General features: G+C 43.4%; 1 protein-coding gene across 2 annotated transcripts in view; it reads right to left on the bottom strand.

The window, feature by feature from the left end:
* The window catches only part of cdc42bpab (CDC42 binding protein kinase alpha (DMPK-like) b), a 113,380-nt gene that overhangs the window by 43,064 nt on the left and 48,390 nt on the right, over positions 1-21,926 (bottom strand). For both annotated transcript variants that reach the window (XM_079996627.1, XM_079996628.1), the window contains exons 3-10: positions 18,469-18,552; positions 15,902-15,997; positions 14,519-14,667; positions 4,589-4,682; positions 3,451-3,651; positions 2,534-2,672; positions 1,959-2,068; positions 1,063-1,142 (exon numbers count right to left, since the gene is read on the bottom strand). In XM_079996627.1, coding sequence (XP_079852753.1) covers positions 1,063-1,142; positions 1,959-2,068; positions 2,534-2,672; positions 3,451-3,651; positions 4,589-4,682; positions 14,519-14,667; positions 15,902-15,997; positions 18,469-18,552 — 953 coding nt within the window. The remainder of the gene's footprint in view (positions 1-1,062; positions 1,143-1,958; positions 2,069-2,533; positions 2,673-3,450; positions 3,652-4,588; positions 4,683-14,518; positions 14,668-15,901; positions 15,998-18,468; positions 18,553-21,926) is intronic.

Genomic DNA, 21,926 nt, shown 5'->3' with positions numbered 1-21,926 from the left:
ATCAAATGGGGGTCCTGGTCTAATGAATATCAAATTGAGGGTCCTTGTTGTGAAAACAAGCAAAGCAACTTGGCTTTTCTGCAACTTCAAAATATGTGCATACCTGTGGTCCTTGAAAATAGATTTCCGTTTCCACGGTTTCTTCTTTGTTTCTTACATTTGGTATAAACCGACACTGCCTCCTTGTGCCCAAGTTGAGATTGACGTGCTATTATGTTGGCCCGCTTAAAATGAGCTGACTTGCAGGCACAGAAGCACGTTTCAGGCTCCAAGTTGAAAGACAAGACCAAATAAGAACAAGAAAGAAAGTGCAAAGTGGCAAGAGAAGTGAAGAAAAGAGAGTGAACAATGAGGACAACGAGAGTGAGATGTGCAAACATGAGGAAGGAGGAGGCAAAATAGAAGGAAGCTCAACAGGATTCAGACATGGGGGGCATTGGCGAGATATAGAAGTCACGAGGGGAAACAAGGATTAAGAGGAGAGTGAGAGGTGCGTGGAAAAAGATATGGGATGATTAAAAGGGAAGAGAAAGGACTGAGAAAATGTAAGAGGAAAAGTAAGAGAGCGAGAAAGAGAGAGAAAGCGCCATTATCACTCTCCTTGAAGGGATAAGACACTAATTGGTCTCTCCGTTACTTTCTCACGAGTGGCAGTTTGGTGTGAGAGAATTTCAGCGAGTCAGAGCCATCACCTTATGATTGAGCCGAATTAGTGTTTGGAGTAGCTTCTCTCCAATCGAACAGAAAAGGACTTGATGAATTTATAGTCTCACCACTACCATTTATCTGAAAACCTTTTTCATACATATGAGTCAAAAATTATTGAATGCTGATTGCTTTCTTTTTCAAACCAAAATATTTTAATAATCTAAAATTTCAAGAATTCCTTAATGAAGTTGTTTATGATGATGGGACATCACGTTTCCCAATTTGTTGAATCAACCGCTGCTTGAACCTAACTAAAGAGGAGGGAATCAACATGCCAGCCAAAATGTCGCAGGCGGAAAACAGCTGAAACCGAGGGCTTTTAGTTCAGTTGTAGTAGCTCTTAATGCCACTTACCATTTGCTGGTGTATGTGAAGCCAACGAAGGGCAGGTGATGACCAGAGAAAGCTGTGTGGGAGGGAGGGGGCATGGTCTCCTGAAAGACAAAATAAAGGAGAAAAGACAAGAAAAATCCCACAGGAATAGTGAAATGTTATGAATTCAATAGTTAATAAACAGTATTAGGTAAAAAAGAAAAAAAAAATAGGGTAGGTTATGAACAAGATGATTGGGTTGAGTGCCAAGTATGGATAACTGAGGTTGAGATAAACAGGGTTGCAGTGCATGTGGATAAAGGAGAGAGAGAGAGATAGAGGCAGAAAAATAAAGAATATCTCAGAGTAAAAATACCCCCGCAAATATTTAATATCTAGATTGGCTGAGATGTAAACATCTGTCAGTGCTTTTCATTTGCAGTGTTGTACAAGGCAAAACAATCAAACGCCTTCCATGAAGAGTTTACTTCTGGAACTTAGCTGAACTATTTCTTTTTTAACGCAGCAGGTTGGTAAGTCCCTGCTTCCAATCTGGTTTTACAATCTGTGTTTTCAACTGATTTGCATTGAGGACACGTTAGCATGAATTCTCCTGCTGAGGAATAGTTTGGCTCATTTACGGTGCTGGTTTAAAGATAAACAAAAGGGAATAACAGGGAAGAAAAAGAAACAGACCAGGAGAGAGGAATGAATGATGGATTTTTCCATCAAGACTGGCAATGACTAAAAAAGGAAGTGCAGTGGGCAGCGAGCGGTAGAGGGAGAGCCTATTTATGAGCAAGCAGGATCTTTTTTTTTTTGAACTGTGCACTATAACAGAGTGCGGCCAGAAAGAAGAAATGTGATTCATTATAAATAGATAAGTTAATAAAAAGTGGATCAGAAGCTTAATCGTCTAGTCACACGGTGTGTCCTACCGAGTTTTTCAGGCAGTCGTCGTCCACATCAAAGTTGGAGGTGTCAGTGGGGCTGCTGACCTCTGGGATGTAGGGGGCCTCGCAGGTACGGATGTTGTCCCAGTCAATGCCTGAAAAGAATAGGAAAATTCATTCAACACTGTACTAAAAATGTTTGTCAAAAGAAATGCGAAGGATTTGTCTCATCGTGGCTAAAATAGTCATTACAACATGACATAAGCTCCAGGCACCAACCCATGCTCTGCAGTGTTTTAATTAAATTACATTTCGTTGTTTATCTGCTAGATTAAAATACTTAACACTAATTCAGTTCAAATTTAATAATTTCGAGTATCTCCTACAGATTCTTGAAAACAAGGTCATAAGTGTTGTCAGTGTTCCTTGGCAACCATAGAGCACTGCATGCCTGCAGCGAGAAGAATTTATGAGTATCACTGAGGAATGCTAGTAATCCTAACTAGCTGTTTAAATAGTTTGTTTACCGGTATTATATTAACAGCAATTACTAGAAAACCTTAAATAAAACTGTTGAGTTAAACTGTCCCTAATGCGGGCAATAAAGCTTGTTAACATACCGACGAAAAAGGGATGCTGCTTGAAGTCCTCAATGCCGTTCTGACCCAATCTGTGCTCTCGGCTGCAGATGAGCCGGCGAATCAGGTCCTTTGCTTCCTCTGATACGTCAGTTATCTGCTGCGGGAACTGGAATCGCTCCTATATGGGGGTGGGGGGGGTGTGTGTGTGCATGCGCGCGCGCAGAGGGCAAAGAGAGGAAATGCAAAAAACAAGCTTGGTTCTTAGTTTCTCAATTCTACTTTGATTACTTCTACTTGTCATCTTTTGGAAGGGGAAAAGCAGTGTGTAGCCGCTGAATAACAAACTCATAAGAACAATTACCAGTTACTACTATATTACTGCTGTGCTCCACAACAGCACCAGGCCCAAGTCAGTTCAACTTGTGAATAGAGGCAGCGTGTTGTGACTATGATTCATGGTAATTCTGCAATATAACCACCGATATACCAACAATTTTCCAACCAGAAACGGAACAAGGTCATTTGCAAAATTCAAATTTCACCAGTGAAATAGAATCAGCCAAGTAAATATATTTATTTACTTGGCTGATTACACATGATCAAATAGTACTAGTTATAATACTAGTAGTTAATAGTAGTGCTATACACCGTCCAACCGTTATTGTGGGTAGAAATGTTACTCTAATTAGCTTTTGGTCACTATTTTATATTAGTGATAATCATGTATTAGTGCACTGACCTGTGATAAACTATGTATTACCAGTAAGAAATCAACATTTCTAACTCTGGCAGTGTTAAAAAAATTAAAATAAAACTGATTTTCATATTCGACTAAAATGTAATGCACGGCAGATGAAAAGTTCTGATCATGTAGAAAATGTCAATAAATAGATATATATCATCGAGAGATCTTGCCCAATACCAGCTCTACTTCTAAGCCTTTGGTGTTCGTTCACCTTGTGGTTCATGATCTTGCCGTAGGTCTCCACCAGTGACTCGGCGTAGAAGGGCGTCTCGCCATACAGCATCTCATACATGCAGACCCCCAGGGACCACCAGTCGCACTCTGGGCCGTACTTCCCCTTCCCGTCCTCCATGGCCTGCAGGATCTCGGGGGAAATGTAGTCCGGAGTCCCTACCGCCACGGAGGACTGCACCTACGGTGGGGAAGGAGTAGCGGCGCATGAACTCAGCTGACCTAGAATCGCCAGAGTGACCGGGCAGACTCTGGTGTGTGTTGACCTGCCATACAAACACTGACAACATAGGAAAAGTGAGATGTTTGACAGGGAAGCAGTATAACACATGTGTCCTGGGATGTATTCAGGGAGGACAGAAACCATCCGTGAATAAGGGAGGACATTGGGAAAATGTTTCCACTAATCAAGGACACGCACAGATTGATATTCCCGGGTTATTGACGATGGTAATGGTGAACAAAGTTAAGGTTATAAAGGTCTGGAAACAGCTGCTGTTTATACCGCAGCTGTAGCCCAAATAAAGGAGTGGAGTCATTTCAACACGATTGAATTCGTGATCGGCATTTGCTGCAATTTCGTAGCCAGTAGAAACATGAGCAACTGTTGAGCACCGACTATTTTCCAGTGGAAGGAAAGCGGAAAATGGTTTAGAAGAAAAGCATGAGTTTCTTTCTCATATACTTTTCCACATTCAGAGACTTCCATCTTGTATTCCTGTATTCCTTCCCCAGGAAGGAATACAGGAACAGTTAAGATTGGGTTATTAGGATTCATAGCCCGGATTAAGAAGTTTTCATTTTTTGTATCTAATGGTTATATAATGTTGATGTTACACAATCCTCACACTAGAAACGTGCATTTCTTTGATCAATATTATTTGTTGCGTGGGCTTTTTCCTTAGAGTTCAGCACCTGATGGGGGTATTCTCTGGTTTTGTTTTGGTTTCCCTTTTTCCCCCCCTCTGAGGATTCTTGGAATCATTTACTAAAGGCAGATCCAGGCTGCTAAACCAAACATACCTAGTGTGGGACCCCCAGGGAGTTTAGAAGGAGGTCGGTGCGGTTCGGGCGTGTTTGCTTTGGGCCGGGGGAAGTGCCGGCCATGCGGGACTTACCGTTCCATCCTCCATGAGTTTGAGGCAGGAGCCAAAGTCAGCCAGGCGGATGTGTCCGTTCATATCCATCAGAATGTTGTCGGGCTTGATGTCCCTGGAAGAGGGATGGGAAACAGGGGAGAGAGGGAAGAGGAACAAGGGAACAGCAGAGGGGAGAAGGCATGAAGAAGGTAGAAAAAGGAGGAAAGAAAGAGGGGGGTTAGAGAAAGACAAATTGAGTACACCATTCCTCACAGAAGGGAGAGGAACGGCAGAGATGATGGATTCTTCTGAAATGCACTGCACCGATGGGACTTTTGAAACCCAGGCTTGCACAGGCATGTGAACGCTCACATGCCTGTATAAACACACACACACACACACACACACACACACACACACACACACACACACACACACACACACACACACACACACACACACACACACACACACACACACACACACACCTGTGCTGATGATCATAAAATAAAAAACATCACCTGGGGAAATCTGCCTTCATTTGCCTGAAATGTTTGTGTGTAATAATTCAGAAATATGTGCGATTCAATCCACTAATTTACCCAAGTCATTTATCAGCAGCGTGACATCACTGAATTACCCAAATGATTTACCAAAAGAAAGGATAAATAAACACATTGGACGCGGGGCGGGGGCGATGAGTGCTGTACGGAAAGTAAAAGCGCACACAAATGTATTTTTAAAAGGAAGAAAAGCTAAACACAAACAGTCCCTGGTGAATCTGCCAAAGATAAAACCATGTTTTAATGAACAGATAAACCAGGACAATGGTTTGAGTAAAATGCTAACTACTATATTGTATATATCTACTGAGCAATATGGGCTGTGTGGGTCTATTTCAATACACAACCTCGGAACAATCATCGTTTTCAATCAAATTTTTTTTATCATACAATAGCTCCATTTAGGTCTCTGCTTTACCCTTCCGGTTCCCTGTGAGCTAAATGTAATTTAACGCTGAGTGGGGAGAAATGGTGGTGGGGGACAGGTGGTCACTGACAGGTGCCTCTTCCTGCGCTTGTCCATGTTATCAGCCTCCCAACCAAGATCTGAGGTGGGCCTCCCCTGGTGTGGCTTGGCCCAAAATCCATACCAGCACGACCTGGGTGGGGCAGCTCTAAGAATAGTCCCCTCTAAAATGACGATGGAAAGGTTAAGTTCTGCTGTTCAGTTCGCACGGTGCTGTCATCGTGTAATAAAGAGTGGATTAGAAGATTAGAAAACATTATCATGTTTGGGGGGGGTGCTGGGGTGGGTGCTTTATAAAGAAAAAAAAACAACTAATGATAAGCAGGCTTCAACTCGCCAGGAAAGGTGAATTTTATCACTGCAGGCAGGGTCTAAATATAGACGCTGTGCCCTTTTTAGAATTCAGGCGAGCTATAGAGAGGGCTGAGCACATCAGGCCCTTGTGTCTGAGGGGTCCCTTATCAATTCTGCGACAAATACAGGACAGATGACCACACATTGTGTTGTGGGTAGGCCACAGATCGACAATCGTTGTTAGAAATTATGTCTGTCTGTCTGTCTGTCTGTCTGTCTGTCTGTCTGACACACACACACACACACACACACACACACACACACACACACACACACACACACACACACACACACACACACACACACACACACACACACACACACACACACACACACACACACAGATTGTGTGGTTTAATTTCTGTCTAGGCTCATCCATAGCTCCGCGGCAAACTACAAAGACATAAGCCCCTTTCCCACTTGCACTAAAAGCTGTAAATGTGGTGGCAATGTTCCGTATTGGTGTCATTTGGGAATAGGAGCCAGAGTCGACATTTCATAAAACTTTCCCAGTCTCAAAGTAAACTAATTTCCGGCAAATTACCTGAAAGGCTGTGAAAGGAAGTATGTGGGAATGGAAGCAGTAACATTGCCATAAAGGAGGGGTGGAGCCGAATCCAAATAAACCACAAATAGTGGGTTTTTATGAATATTTATATTGTAAAAATATTTTTAAAAATTGTTTTCAGGAAGAAGTAAAAAACATTTGGGATAAATGGCGAGACCGATCAGAACCGTGGCGCTCAAAGACGAAAAAACTGAAACACGTCCAGTCTCTACAGCCACAGTTGTTTATATTGTTAAATTGTATTATTTTCTTCTTAAAAATGCCACTTAGACCCGAGATGTGTCTTTCACAGTTAGAGGTGCGGCCCACTGACATCAGGCACAATTGCTTGGCTTGCCCGCCGGCTGCACAACAGCGTGGAGCCGGAGGGAGCAAGCGGACCGGGAGAGGGAGAACGGGTGGAGAACATTCCTTCTCCGGAGGCAGAGACTGTAGGACAGGTTGAAAAGGATCAGACTGATTTAATAACTCTGGGTTTCAGGTTATTGTGTGTGTTATGACGGGGGTTCAGCGGAGGGAAGAGTCCGTGGCGCAGGGAGACGGGGAGCGAAGCACTGGTCTAAAAAAAACCTGATTCTGTTTCCTAGTCTTGTGCGATATTAGACACCTCTCACACAAGCATTACGTACTGTATCCGTAACAGTCATCTATGTGGGTACAGACTCCATACTGACTTCTCCATAAAGGAAGCCAATGTGGGAATGACTACCTACTGTCCTTGCCAGATATTTTTTATCCAGCAATGTTACAGATTCCATGTAGGAAAGGAGAACAAAGAAATATACATTGACACACATGCATAAACAAAACAACACGTTATTCAGACATCATTTTACTCACTGAGTTGAGTAAATATACTCAATTTCCTTGTAACTCTCATAAGAAGAAAATGCAGAGGTTACAACAAAGAGCCGCTTTAAAACAGCCCCTGTAATAATCACAATAGTGTGAGTAAATACAGGCTAATTGTTAAGAGGGATTCATTGTGTCTTTCTAAATTCAATCTTCACTCCTCAACAGTGGGTCATTTGCACATGAGAGGTTGTGGCTGTGGGAGTGACTTTGCACCATATTTAGTGTGAGTGTCTGCCCCGCTGACAGGATCTCTGCACCGGGGGCTGTGTGCAAGTAAGGCCATCCAGGACATAAATCTCACAGTGACCCTCTTCAGGCCGCTCGCAGAACAGTCAAGTTTCTTCCTGATAGATGACGGCTGATGGGAAGACGAAGACATGCTTTACTGCTTTCACCTCCATATAAAGATCACAACTCTCCATCTCGTAGTCCAGCGATTGGGGTGAATGTGCAGTGCTTGGACTTTATTCTCCTGCACACGACCGCAGCTAGAGCCATCACAATTATAACATAATCCCTGACAATTACTCGAGCTGACCGTGATAATTTCCTAAAAGCATTTTTGGATTCCACAATCCTATGTTTGCATCCAAATTTTGTGGGTATTCTGAGCCAACATTTAAAATGTTGCAATAAATAGAACATTGGGTTCAGTTTTAGTCAGGGCTTTTCTTCCTAAGGTGGATGTGTATTATTACAGTATTGTCATAGTGAACAAAATGAGCCTAAAATCAACATAAGACAATTTCATTGTTAATTGAAATTATTAACTCTTCGCCAACTAAAATTCCATGATTGTGACCGCCCTGGTCCATGATGTCACCATAATGCTATATCGCCAGCACGCTGACTGAAAAACTGGCCACAAATGCTGAAAGAAACCTATATGACTTGGACAAGGCTCTCTGTGTGCGCGCGCGGGCACGCGCGCACACGCACACGCGCACACGCACACACACACACACACACACACACACACGAGGGTGTTTACTCGGCACACGGGCCTAATCAGGTCCAAAGACCTCGGTCTTCCCTGCCAAAGAGTGGACAGCATCCACCGACCCTCGTCCGTGTGTGTGTGTGTGTGTGTGTGTGTGTGTGTGTGTGTGTGTGTGTGTGTGTGTGTGTGTGTGTGTGTGTGTGTGTGTGTGTGTGTGTGAGAGAGAGAGAGCGAGCGAGAGACAGTCCACTCTGCAGGGGTTGGAGCGGTAACTCCTCCTGGTAAACCATTTAGTCCTCAGCGAAGCTTCTGGGCTGCTAATGAGCACAGATCAAACAAACATGGCTCCCTCAGTCTCCCTGACCTGTCCTGACCCCACCCCCCACCCCCCCGCTACCCACAATGCTCCCTTTCTGTCCTTTTCCTTTATTAGTCAATTAACATTTCGGTCATACTACCCATACTCTCCTTTAATTGCCTTTTTAGAAATACTTTTTCTAAGTCACAGCTTTTCTTAAAAAAAGACAAAAAACAACAAAGAAAGAAAACCTCATTCGTTTTCTCTTCTCTCAGTTTCCAACTCTCTCACTCTCCTAGCCAGACAGCTATGATTAAGCCACAGGCGGACAGGGCAGCCAGGTTAATACCTCCGACTAAACACACAAAAGCTAAACAGCTCAAAGAACAGGATGCTAGGTATGCTATCGCGAAGCTCATGCTACGCTGCGATAAGCCGAGCTAAACTATGTTATGCTAGGCTACGCTATGCTAGGCCAACTGGGCCACTGTGTCACAGAGCTTCTGTGGTCTTAAGCAACGGCGCAGGGACAAGAATAGAGGGCAGTAATCTCCTCTAAGACTGCAGCCTCCATCTGCGAGGGCCATCTGGACTCCCCACACACACACACACACACACACACACACACACACACACACACACACACACACACACACACACACACACACACACACACACACACACACACACACACACACACACACACACACACAGTTTTTTCTTTAAACATAGGACCTAACAAATAGTCTAACATAAGGTACACACGTGCACGCACTGACTCAAGAGACGGACGCGCACACCTTTCTTATCAAAAGCTAATCAAATTGCTATTGTTAAGAGGGCATATTTGGATCAAATTGGATTATCCCTTAAACAAGAGCATACATCCATGCAAGTAGCTAATTACTAACATAGTAATACAAGCCCTAAGACTTAATAAATAGAACAAATTATGCTCATTAAGTATGTCTCCCTTAGATCTGTGGTCTGTGGAGACAAATGGATTCAATCAATAATGAAAGACACATATGGCTCTGATCAATAGCAAAGTGCATGCCCGCGCACGCACACACACGAGTGACACTCTACAGTAGTGAGATGCACCGGGAAACAGATGTTACCTGTCAAACTCACACACCACTGCTCTCTCAATTAACACTCTCTCTCCCTACCCCCAACACTCATCACTCAGTGACACACAAAGACATGACACAAGCACTCTTTGCATCCCCCCCAGTCTCTCTTCTAAATACTCCACCACAAAAGACACACACAAGGGGAGGGTGCGGACAGATGCATCGCTGCTAACATACAGCTAAACCATGCTGTGTTGTGCTATTGAAACGTCTGTCAGGCCCCTCTGGGAAGCCATGCAGATCTCGCACACACACACACACACACACACACACACACACACACACACACACACACACACACACACACACACACACACACACACACACACACACACACACACACACACACACACACACACACACACACACACACACATCCCCCTGCCTTTTTTTTTTCTTTGTTCCACCCTCTCTCTACTCTAAACCAGCGCACTGGCTCGGGGACAGAAGGTTGACCTAAAGGCACTCTTTTGCTTTTTCTGTGCTTTCATTGATTGGGATTCACTTCAGTTTTAAGGGTCAACACAATCGGGATTATGGATTTCCGAGAGGGCCGGGCAACATGGAAGAAAGTACTATCATCACAATAATTGTAATGGGAATTAGATTGAAATGGATTAATTCATTTGTTTATTACATTCAACACTATGGGAACAAAAAGTGTAAGATCAGAACAAAACTGTAATCTTCCACCCCAATAAAACCTGCTCTTTATATTTCATACCTCATGTTTTGAGAGATTGTAGGTCATATCCTCTCCCTACATTAACCAGTTGCACAAACGTCTCACTGACTCCTTCAGCGGGGTTGTTTTTATTCCTCTGCATCAGGAGACCCACACAATTATTTTATTAAGACCAATTTAAGAAACATCTGAAAATCTATAAAAGCCATCAGACACCACTCGTCAGATAAAGATGCCATTGAGTTCCAACAATGTGAGGCTTCTTTCACGCTTGATATAATAACAGGTACGTTCTTAAAGGCGGCTTGTGTTCTGGACAGGCCACAGTCCTACACAATTTGAGATTTTTCCATTAAATAAAATATATGAAAAATAAAAAGATGAACGCAGAGGCTGTTGGAAATGGTAATTCTTAATTTCCTTCTGGAATAGCATGGAATGGCTCCTGTGTTTGATCCAAATGGCCCTCTTACTTATGAAAGACCATTTTTTGAATTTTGTGAGTTTTGAAAATGTTGTGTGTGTCTGTTCCAAGGGGTTTCCAGCAAAATGATTAAAGGTATATTCACACCTAGCTTGTTTGGAGTATTTCTTCCAAAACTTGGAGGGTTTCCCCCCTCGGATCGGTTTGTTTGGGCATGTGTGAACACAACAATCACACTCTGTTCCGGACCAAATCAACTGGACGAGATGCCTAGAGAGGGTGGTCTCAGCAACGCTTGCAATGGCTCCACAGCGTGGTTGTTTTCATTGAGACTGAAAACAACCCAACAAACAGATACAACTCACTTGCTGTACTGTATACGCTGTGCACGATCGGACGCTCATATTGTGAGAATGGTTGTTTACGCATCATCATCATCCACCACACAGTTCTGTGACACCCTGTGGCTGTATCCTTGTCCTGAGCTCTGCTCCTCGCCCGGCCTCCCCCCGGGTCCCAGTACCGGCTCTGGCTCCGTTCCTCCCCCAGCAGGTTGTCCTCTGAGCGGTCCCGGTGCATCTCCTGCTCCTCGTATGTGGGCCTTCACCTCACCTCTTCACCTCGTCGTAGGAAGGAAAATTCTGGGAAGCCAAGTCCTCGAAGCCGTTGCACCCCAGCAGAGAGTCCCAGGACACGTGACCGCGGAAGAGCGACTGCTTATCCTCCAGGCGGTCCCGGTGGTTCCGGTCCCGGTGGTACCGGTCCCAGCGCGGCCACAGGCAGATGATCAGCTGGATGAAGTATCGCATGACGAAGGGCAGCAGCAGGATGAGGATCCCCGACAGCTTCCGCATCACCACACCCACATTTGTTGAAGAACACGTGGATGGAGAGTTTGTGGCAGTGCAACGCGGCACCGGCGCGGCCATTCCCAGAGGTGGCTGGCATCACTGCAAGCCATCCCCGCACTGGAGGTATGCGCAGCTCCGCAGAGCCTGACACGCCAAGATCAGACACACCACAGAAAATTCTGACCAATCGCAAAACAGTTTGCAAATGCATGGTACTAGCAAACTGTATTGGTAGTATTGGTCCGCTTTCAAGGCCCAAGTTCAACATTGCAACATTTTATTCCCTGAATCCGAACAAAGAAAATTAACTACAGGTCTGAATATGTCCTCTCTTGTGCAATCTCTATTTTATTAGAAAATGTACAATAATGACTGTTTTGTTCGTAGTTTGACTGTTATCACCCTAACTATAGTATAGACAGGGATATAGAGGTTTGGACTAAATCATATCCAACCTTGAAAATCTTCTCAGATTGAGGGTCCTTGATATGTAAAAAGGTTGAGGATCACTGATCTAACGAACCCTATTTTAATAACAAATTGAAAATATCATTGTCATCCCTTCAACTCCTAAAGCTGAGTAGTTAATTTTGTGAAAATCCAGTGCATAGTGAGTTTGCACAGGCTGCAACAGCATTTCGCAGCTTACTGAGGTCGCTCTGAGGAAAAGGGTGTGTTTGGCTATTAAACTGGCAATCTCCATGCCTGTTAATCGTTCTGCTGACTACGATAACTATGACAGGTTTTTATAAGCTCTTTTACCCACGGAATAAATGAGAAATGACGTTACCGTGGGATCCAGGCTCACGGGAACATGTTATTAACTCTCGTCAGGCAGGGACACACCGCACAGAGGCTCACTATTCATTTCTGGTTGCAGCCCATCGCTCGCTAAGCACCGATCCATTTATAAAGTACTTTTAACGCTCTGCACTGTGAGACTCTTTCCCAACATCTGTGTTGGGAGAGATGAAGATCGGAATTGGCCCTCAAATTATCTTCAAGGAGGAAAAATAAAAAAGGGCATCCGAGCGCAGTGGATATCTGGCCTCTGAGAGAATGGGCTTTAGAACTACTGCCATAAATAGAGCTGTTTATATTTCCTAAACGAGGCCTGATGGTGTATGTTTGGTGCGAGTCAAAGTGATCTTTGAATGGAGAGGGGCCGTCTCATGGCTTTCAAATTACAGGCATTTAATTTGTCTGCTGACTTGAGTCATGGAGGCTAAGAATGTGCACACATCAACACGTCATTGCAGACATTAACAGTTTGACTCGAGCACGTCACACATTTGTACAAATGCTCTGTTTTGTGCACACAAAATCAAACCCATAACGATAAGGATACACCGACAGCAGCACACACACAGACAGACACACAGACAGACACACAGACAAACACACAGACAAACACACAGACACACACACAGACACACACAGACACACACACAGACACACACACACCAGCAGGAAACATCCTCCTTCAGGGACCTGCTCAGCTGTCTCCACCCTTTCAAAAACCCAGTGTGCCAATCTGGGCGTTTGTGTGAGTGGAGTCAGAGAAAGGACGGCGCGGGGGGTTACCACACCCCAACCCCTCCCAGCACCCGGTCATTACCGTCCCCCAATGTGTCCCTGAAGGGCCTCAAAGAGAAATGACAACCCCACCACCCCTTCATCCATTCATCCTTCCCTCCTTTCCTCCCCCACAGCCCCCACCATGCAATTAGTGGGTACATAAACTCCCTCCCTTTACACATATACAGTATACATACCTATCAATATCTCTTTCTCTCTCTCGCCCTCCTTTTCTCTGTTGTAGTGTGTAGAGATCAACGCAACTAAAAGCCACATTCAAACCTTTATCCCATCTCCTTCTCTCCATCTCTCCCTCTCTGAAGCGCAAACTGCTTCTACTGGCCTGCAGCAGCGGCGACAGTGTTGTGTAGACGTGCCAAGGTGGCCACTTCCTGTTTGACAAAGTCCCTTCCTGTGTGTCGGAAACAGGGGGGAGGGGGTCCTGACCACAACGATGCCAGATTAGCTTAAACCAGCCTCTCCACACCAAAATACCCCCCGCCCCCCATTTCTCCTGGGGACATCTTCAAGTGATTTAAATTATCTTGGGGTATCTGGATTGGAGAAACAAGGCCACCAGGAGACCGATGTCTGCAAACTGTCGACTTTTTAGGTGGGTCATTCGTTCGTTGTTTGTCATGAATGTGAAATCAACTCAGAGTGACTGTGGCAGGTGTTAACGGAATCAGCAGCTTGCAAAAAGGGAACAATATCTGAAAGGCTAATAAAGAAATACTGTAATAAACCAACTGACCTGGGATGAAATAATAAAAGAAAAACAGTATTTTCAAAATATAAATAAAAACATTTCTGCTTTCATATTATATATCATTACATCACACTAAAAGGCCATGTAAAGAATAACAGACAAAAACCAACTAGTTTTGAAAATTCAACAATTCAGACTACATATTATATAGATGTCATATCGTAAAACAAAATATAAGGAAAGTATTGTTTCTTCGCTGGCAACAACATTGTGTATCACAATGTTGATAACACTTCAACTTGTGATGATAAAATGCTACTGAAGAACAATAAGCAATAACATTGAAGGAGCATCTGGCCTTAATTGTAAACATTGAAAATCTCACACACACACACACACACACACACACACACACACACACACACACACACACACACACACACACACACACACACACACACACACACACACACACACACACACACACACACACACACACACAGAGAGCGAGAGAGAGCGAGAGAGAGCGAGAGAGACCTTACCTGTGGACGTAGTGCAGTTGGTGAACAGAGTCGATGGCCAGCACCATCTCAGCGAGGTAGAACCTCGCCATTTCCTCTGGCAGACGATCCTCAAACTTACTAAGCAGTGTCAGCAGGTCACCACCCACATAGTAGTCCATCACCAGGTACTTGAAGAAACACGCAGGGAGTATTAGACGGTTATTCTTGTGACCTCACCTAACATGTTTCAAACTGGAGTTTCACAAAAAAAAAGACAAAACCACCTCAAATGTCTGCACATGCTCCTGCTCTGTCTGAAACATGGAACGTGCATTGTCTGGTGGCTTAGCTGACTGGATTAAGTAAAATTTCACAGCGGACATGCCACCATCGATGCTACCACAGATGGAAACATGACAGAGTTTACTGAAGTGAACACAGATCTTGATCTTGTTGAGTACTTAGGATTTGAGTAGTAATTCAGTTCTTTGTATTGATAAAATTTCACAGTAATTAATTACCAGATATTAGAGAGAGGGGCATCGGGGAAGTACAGACAGGGTTTTATAGGACTGAGTATCAGCGAAAGAGCGAGACCGAGATTCGCGACAGACAGGGTGAAGCACATGGTTAGAAACCATGAAACCAGAAAACCAGAGAGAAAAACATAAGAAATAAACTAGTGTGGCAGCATAATCTAAAAAAGGTATTCATAGTCCGAGGAATAGAGTAAAAAAAGATGAGAGACGGAAATAAAGAGCACGTGAAGTTCTAGGGAACTGGGTCTATTTATGTAGAACATTAGATTTCACAAACCCATCAAAGGCTAAATCTATTTACAGTGCTTCCACTTTGGAATGCACAAAATACTCAATTTCTCCTCTTTCTTTCTCACAGTATCATTACCAACAAGGGCACTCTAGCAGCCAGGAGCCTAAATTGCCCTTTTTAACATTTGCGGGTGCTCCTATAAATAGCCGTTCGTGATGGTGTTTTGAAAGCCCTGGGGAGGATCCACAGCCAACCATTTGTTGTAAGAGAATGTGGGAAATGGAATGAAAGGCACCCCTGGCATTCCAACTTGGGGTCATGAAGAGAGGGAGTAGACTGCAGACTGATGGCCACGGCAGCCATTCACAATGTGCCAGAACACGGCTCTTGCCCAATCACCTGCTGCCAAAGATTTTTTGTATCTCAAGGTATTTTGTACTTTGTTGTGAGGAATGAATCTCCAGTTTGACCATCCGCCAGGTAAATTTATTTGCCATATAAAACAATGACTAGTGTTGGGTAGGGATTTGCTGAGCGTTTCGTCGGAAACAAGCGGCAGCCAAATATTAGGACATCTGAGCCACCATATCCAGGAAGAAAATGAGCGTCTCACACACACACACACACACACACACACACACACACACACACCAAGTTATTGTCATCCTGAAAGGCGTAGTGCAAGGTGGTGATCCACTGGCTGTCACCGTTCACCAGCACGTCACGTTCCTCACGAAAACATGCCGTCTGCAAGGGGAGAACAGAAAAGGAATGGTTACCGACTTATCAGAAATGTTGAGACAAACATATGGCAAAATCAGACAAAATGTTTACGTTGCATTTAAGAGCTCATATCTAAGTGAATTCAAGACTTATTTAAGGCCTGACATACACCCTGGTTGAACAGACAGGCTGAGGGATTTTTTATGTGCACCAGTAAAACATAATTTTCCCCTGAAATCTTTGTCAAGTTGAAAAACAATTGCTCTGGAGTTCCAGCCTGTGATGAACTTCCCTGGACATACCTTGTATGCCAAACATGGCCCCGGTACATCAGCATGCCCAAAATATAGTTTTCAGAGCAATCAAGCTATGAATCTGAAACCAAAAAACCATGGCAACAAAAAACATCGCAAGTGAAATATGCAGCTGGGGCCATCTCTACCCTCAGAGAGAGATTTAATTTCTGAACTCCTAGGGATTATTGGATTTGCTCTTTAGTAAAAGAGAAGTAAAGTCTGTAGAAATGAAATGAAAAATAAAAGTAATGCTAGAATTTAAAACAGACTCTAGTCTTTCAATGGAGAGAGGGTCAAACATTAATCAAAGGCCATTGTAAAAAACAAAATCTTCAATGCCCCATTGTTCAGCGATGGAACCATGGTCTAGTAAAAAATAAAGTCTATTAGGTGCCCTAGATCATTTCTTTGAGACATGAAGATTGATGGCCCAGGGGAACAATGGTGAAGCCGTCAAGGAGAGGTCAATAGGAAAAGCACAAATCAGCAACACGCATGTTTACAACAGTGACATCTGTTGCAATTAGTATGTCAGCTGACAACTGATTTGAGGGGAAATTATGGGTTTGGCGGCATTTCCAAGAGCTGCTCTGTAGGCTTGGGCAGATTTACAACTAAATCGCCTATCAGCTCCATCGATCATGATTGACATTGATGACACTTTTTTTTAATCCACCAGGAAAAATCCCAGCATTGAAACCGCGTAAGTGCAGTTAACTGTGTTCTGAAACTGGAGCGGAGAGAGAGATTGGGGGAGGAGACTCTCCCCCTCTCCACTCAGAGCTGTCGAGTAACCACTGGTGATCGGATCTCACTTCCCCGCTCTACAGTCCTGTACAGAGACTTTGCGAGGGGCAGGTGCTAAAAAAGAATGAAAAAGAAAGAAAAGGCACATGGACCCCCAGCTCTGGTTCTAGGCATTTTGGCGCTCTGGGTCAAGGGAGCAGCACGGCGGAGCGCAGATGACCGCTGTGATGGTGAGCATTGGGACGCCTGTGATCTAAGCTGCACTGTGCGCACATTGCGAGTGCGCTGAGGATACGTTCCTCATGGATGTGCATATCTTGTTCAGACAATCTGCTACCTATCTGTGGAAGCGTGCCACAGCCCACAGAGGGACGCATCGGGCCGCTTCTGCTAGACATGAAGCAGGGAAGACAGAAGGTGCATTGGCGACAAGTGTTTTGTGACAAGTTAACTAAAACCATTCAAAGAAAATCTGACAAACAACTTCCGCGGGGCTTGACATTAACAGTTGCCCAGTCACCCCGGGCAACCAGATGTGGGCCATTGGCAACCATTTCGAGCAGTCTGTTGGTCCTACGGGACTGAAAAACTAGCAAAACTATTTTACATAGTTTAACATACCATACATAATGTAATTTATATTTAGCCTTAAGAAGACAGAATTAATGTGAACAAAGTCCTATCTAGATTCAAAGATTTTTACATTTGAGTTTATTTATAGGTTTATCAATACATTATTATTGTAAATTATTCTACATTGTTAATGTGAGGTTTTCTGTTGATTTACAAGGTGCAATTAAATACTGCGTTCACTGAAATGGACAAATAATCGGGATAAATAATCGCGATCACAATATTGACTAAAATAATCGTGTTTAGGGACAGGGATGCGCCAGGGATAGCGCATGCGCAAGATGGCAGCGCCCTGTCGGCAGCGGCCACTCCAGCTCCCGATAGCGATTTAAGACTATCCTTAGACTGGTTGTGTCTATTGTTGTTGTCTTTTTGCACTTTCATGTTATATGTTGTGTGTTACAAATATTACTGCACATTTGGAGTATGGGGAAACGCAATTTTGATCCTCTGTGTAATTACGTGTTGCATGGTACGATTGACAATAAAATACACTTTGAACTTTGATTATCATTCTAGCCATAATCGTGCAGCCCTATTCATGATATAACTTTCTTAATATTGAAATATGTGTCATAATTATATAGGATAAATATCAGTCAATTCAAAAATGTTCCTAATTCTGCAACCATTTTGATGCAGACCTCCCAAAAGCTAATGCATGTTTGCCAACTTGTAAATGATTGTGTCAGACCCTGTGCTGTAAATCCGTTCTTTTCAGTTAAATTCACTTATTGTTGAGATTGAAACTCCTCAGGTTTGAGATAATAATCTTGCCCATAGTTATTGATGGGAGTAGACCTTTAGCGTGGCACTCACCTCGGCTCTCTTCAACATCTCCCACTTATTGAGAATCTTCATAGCAAACACCTTGTCTGCATTCTTCACCTTCACTACCGCAACCTGCACAAAGACAGAGGAAGGGACAATTACAAATTGTTCGAAGGATTTGGGTTTTTTTGTACAACAAAATAAACAGGAATAACAACAGATAGTACAGAGAGAGAAAGGTCAGCTCTTAGCTTAATTCTAAAAGATCAGGATGTGAATCACAATTTTTAGATGTGATGTTAATCGTGGCAGAATATGGTCAAATGCAAAATCCTAAGAAGTTTTTCTTTGTTGTGAGAATGGAGCCGATCTGGTAAAAAAAAAAAAAAAAAAAAAAGTTTTAACTGGAGAATAAAATGTCACTACTGTGTAAAAAGACAATATAAGCTAAGCTTTCAATATATTGCATATTTGATTGAAGCTAAAAATGATCTGAAAGCTCTTAACATTTATCTATATTTCACGGTACATGCATCTAGACGTACTATATCCTTATACAATCACTCATCATGACAGACAATTTTGTAAGTTGTATATACGTTAATGACGATTTGCATAACCTAAAATTGAGGTTAGCTTAGGTTGGATCACTGTAATTACTTGCAGTATACACACATCATATATTATGATATTGATCTTAGGTAGAATTCCCAATGATTCTCCTGTTCTTTTATCAGATGTAATCCAGAGGTAGTAAAGTGGGGATTCCACTTGAGGAGGAGGAGAAAGGAGAGATTATCTCAGTTGTTTAAAAAGGTTGGTTGTTACATGATACTTTGTTGCCCAGTGTCGAGCAAACTAGCACGCATAGATATCGGATTCAATTTACTTCCAATAGTAATGATGAACTGTCCGACGTCACTCTATTAAACCTCTCGAGAATCACACACTCTACAGGTTCATTGCAGACTTTTTACTGTGAGGAAAGTGTTGAGCAACTAAGTAAGCTTGGCATGACCAAGCATCTAAAGGAGGTTCGGAGATGAAGGATCTCAAGGGATTGTGGGAAATCTCTTGGCAACAGAGTCGGTGGACATGAAGAAAATTTTCCAAAACAAAGTAGAGCTAGATGAAGACGAGGCAGAAAACCGACAGAGGTGGGGACAAAGTGTAGGAGGTTGAAGAGTGCAGCGAGGGCAGTAAAGGAAGACAAGAAAGTAAAAAGAAATAGTTTAATGGAACTGTGGGTGGCAGAGACGGAGGAGGAGGAGAGAGAAAACGTGAACTAAGAAGAAACGGAGGGAGATAAAACACATGGAGATAAAATAAGAGGGGGGAGGAGGAGGTTAGGAAGGGGAAGTCAGGGACAGGAAGTAACCCTGGACACAGAGGTGTTGACCTCAGCAGCCGACAAGACACACACCACCTGGATCCTCTTACACCCACACTCATTTACACAACACAACGGGAATCTCATGCATCCTGATAGTCGTCTCTTTCTAATCATCGACACGTAATGGAAGAGAAGAGTGGTGCCGATTCTCTGCATAACGTGGAGTTAACTGGGGTGAGAGCCCTGCCACAGTGCCTTTGGACAAGCAGACAGTAGTCACAGAATCCCTTTCCCAATGAGAGACAATTAAAATACAAATATATATAATTATTCAGGACATTTTAACATGCCTCTACTTGAACCTTCCATCTTGAAAACCTTCTCCTTTATCACTCCCCCACCGTGTTTCCACCGATGTGCCCACAAGCAAGCTGTTATAAGCTGAAAGCTGGTTACAAGATGCTGGAAAGGAGGAGGAGCGTGGCTGACTTGGAAAGTGAGTCAGCTGGGTAGAAGGGAGGGGTGGGAATCTCTCTGTAGCCCAAGGTTAGATTAGATTTAGTTTCAGGGTGCCATAACACCATTACGAAATGATTCTCAACGCATGTGGATTTTTGATTTCTATACTTTCTGAAAATGAAACAGCACTGAACATGCTGGTCCACATGCTCCGCTGTGCTCTAAAGACGGGATCTTGCCGGTTGAGATTTGTCCATCCTCGCTCGTAGCATTAGCTAAACCTAAGCTTAATTTCAACATTCTTGTCATGCTGTAATCCCTTTACCCTTCACCATCCCACTGGTTTTGTCACATTTGTCCTATTTAACCAAAACTCGACCTAAAATGTTTTCCTCTGTAAATATTGGCCACAAAAGGCCATAATAACCTTTTAGAAAGACAATCAAAATATTGAAATCAGATTTCTAAAAGTTTCATTATGGAGTTATGTACATTGATTCAAAGTCATTTGAGAGAATCGCGATGCATCCAAGAATGTCCTTTTTCTCCCACACCTATGAACTCAGAGAGTTTGGCCAAACGGTCAGTGGCTCAGAAAGAAGTCCAGAAACAGCTTAGTGAGTGGACTAAAACAGAAAGCTACGCTTTGCTCGTAAAGAGGGATCAACAGACAATGTGCAACACAAGATTCACCCGCTGGGATTCAACCTGTAGTATAGGGAAGTCAATTTCCTTTCTAAACTCCGTGTGCTGGACCTCTCCACTTGCAAAAGGAGAAGAGAAGGGAGAAAAATCGAGGTAGAGAGGACAGAGACAGAAAGTTAGCTGGAAAAAAGTTACAATATCCGCTTTAGTCTGTAGTGTGTAAGGAGCTCCAAACCACCTCTCTCAATCTGTCTCACACAGCAAAACACACACACAAAAAAGACATGTTAAAACCCACACATGTGCATACGCAAGTATAAAGCCCCACACACACACACACACACACACACACACACACGACGCAGGCGCCCATGCTGCGGAGGAGTCTGCAGTCTATTAAATGAGCCGGGAATGCTGCTAATGCAATACAATGATAACATTCCTGTACTGTTTGGATTTCCCCTAGTGAGCCCTCAGCGGAGGAGAGGAGGACAAGAGGGGGAGCACACTGTTCTTGGCAGCAAGCTGGTGTTTGTGTCTCTCTTCACCACTCTTCTCTTCCATCATCTGTTCTTCCTCTTCTGGTCAGATTTGTACTGCAGATCCGAAAAGGCGACTTTCAGAGGGGTTCACCTATTTCGCTGCTCCAGCGCACCCCCCAGCAAGCAACTACTCCCTTATTTTTTCACAGCTTGCCGTTTCTGGAGAGGAAGATGGTAGCTGAGAGGTTTAAAAATGTATATTTAATTAGATTTTACCATCTGGGACCCAAGCATGACGGGGGAAAAGGTTGACAATGGTTTTACTATTTCACCAGCTACTGTAATAAACCTTCCCAGCCAACGGAGAGTCAACACCCTGGCATATCGACAGCAACAACAACCAACCGGTTTACAAATTTTTTGGCCTCCAGCTACATATCTAGATATCATTTATTTTATTTAGATAATCCTGCCAATGCGGTGCTTTACCCAAGTCCCCAGCCAGAAGGAGTTTTTGTACCAAAGTCACTAAGATGCACTGTAAGATGCAGAAATGAATTATAAACCATACAGAATTCTAAATTATG

Source organism: Zeus faber (assembly GCF_960531495.2).
Source record: "Zeus faber genome assembly, chromosome: 2".
NCBI classification, from domain to species: domain Eukaryota; kingdom Metazoa; phylum Chordata; class Actinopteri; order Zeiformes; family Zeidae; genus Zeus; species Zeus faber.
Note: the sequence above shows the minus strand (reverse complement) of the source record. Positions and strands in the feature narration are given on the sequence as shown.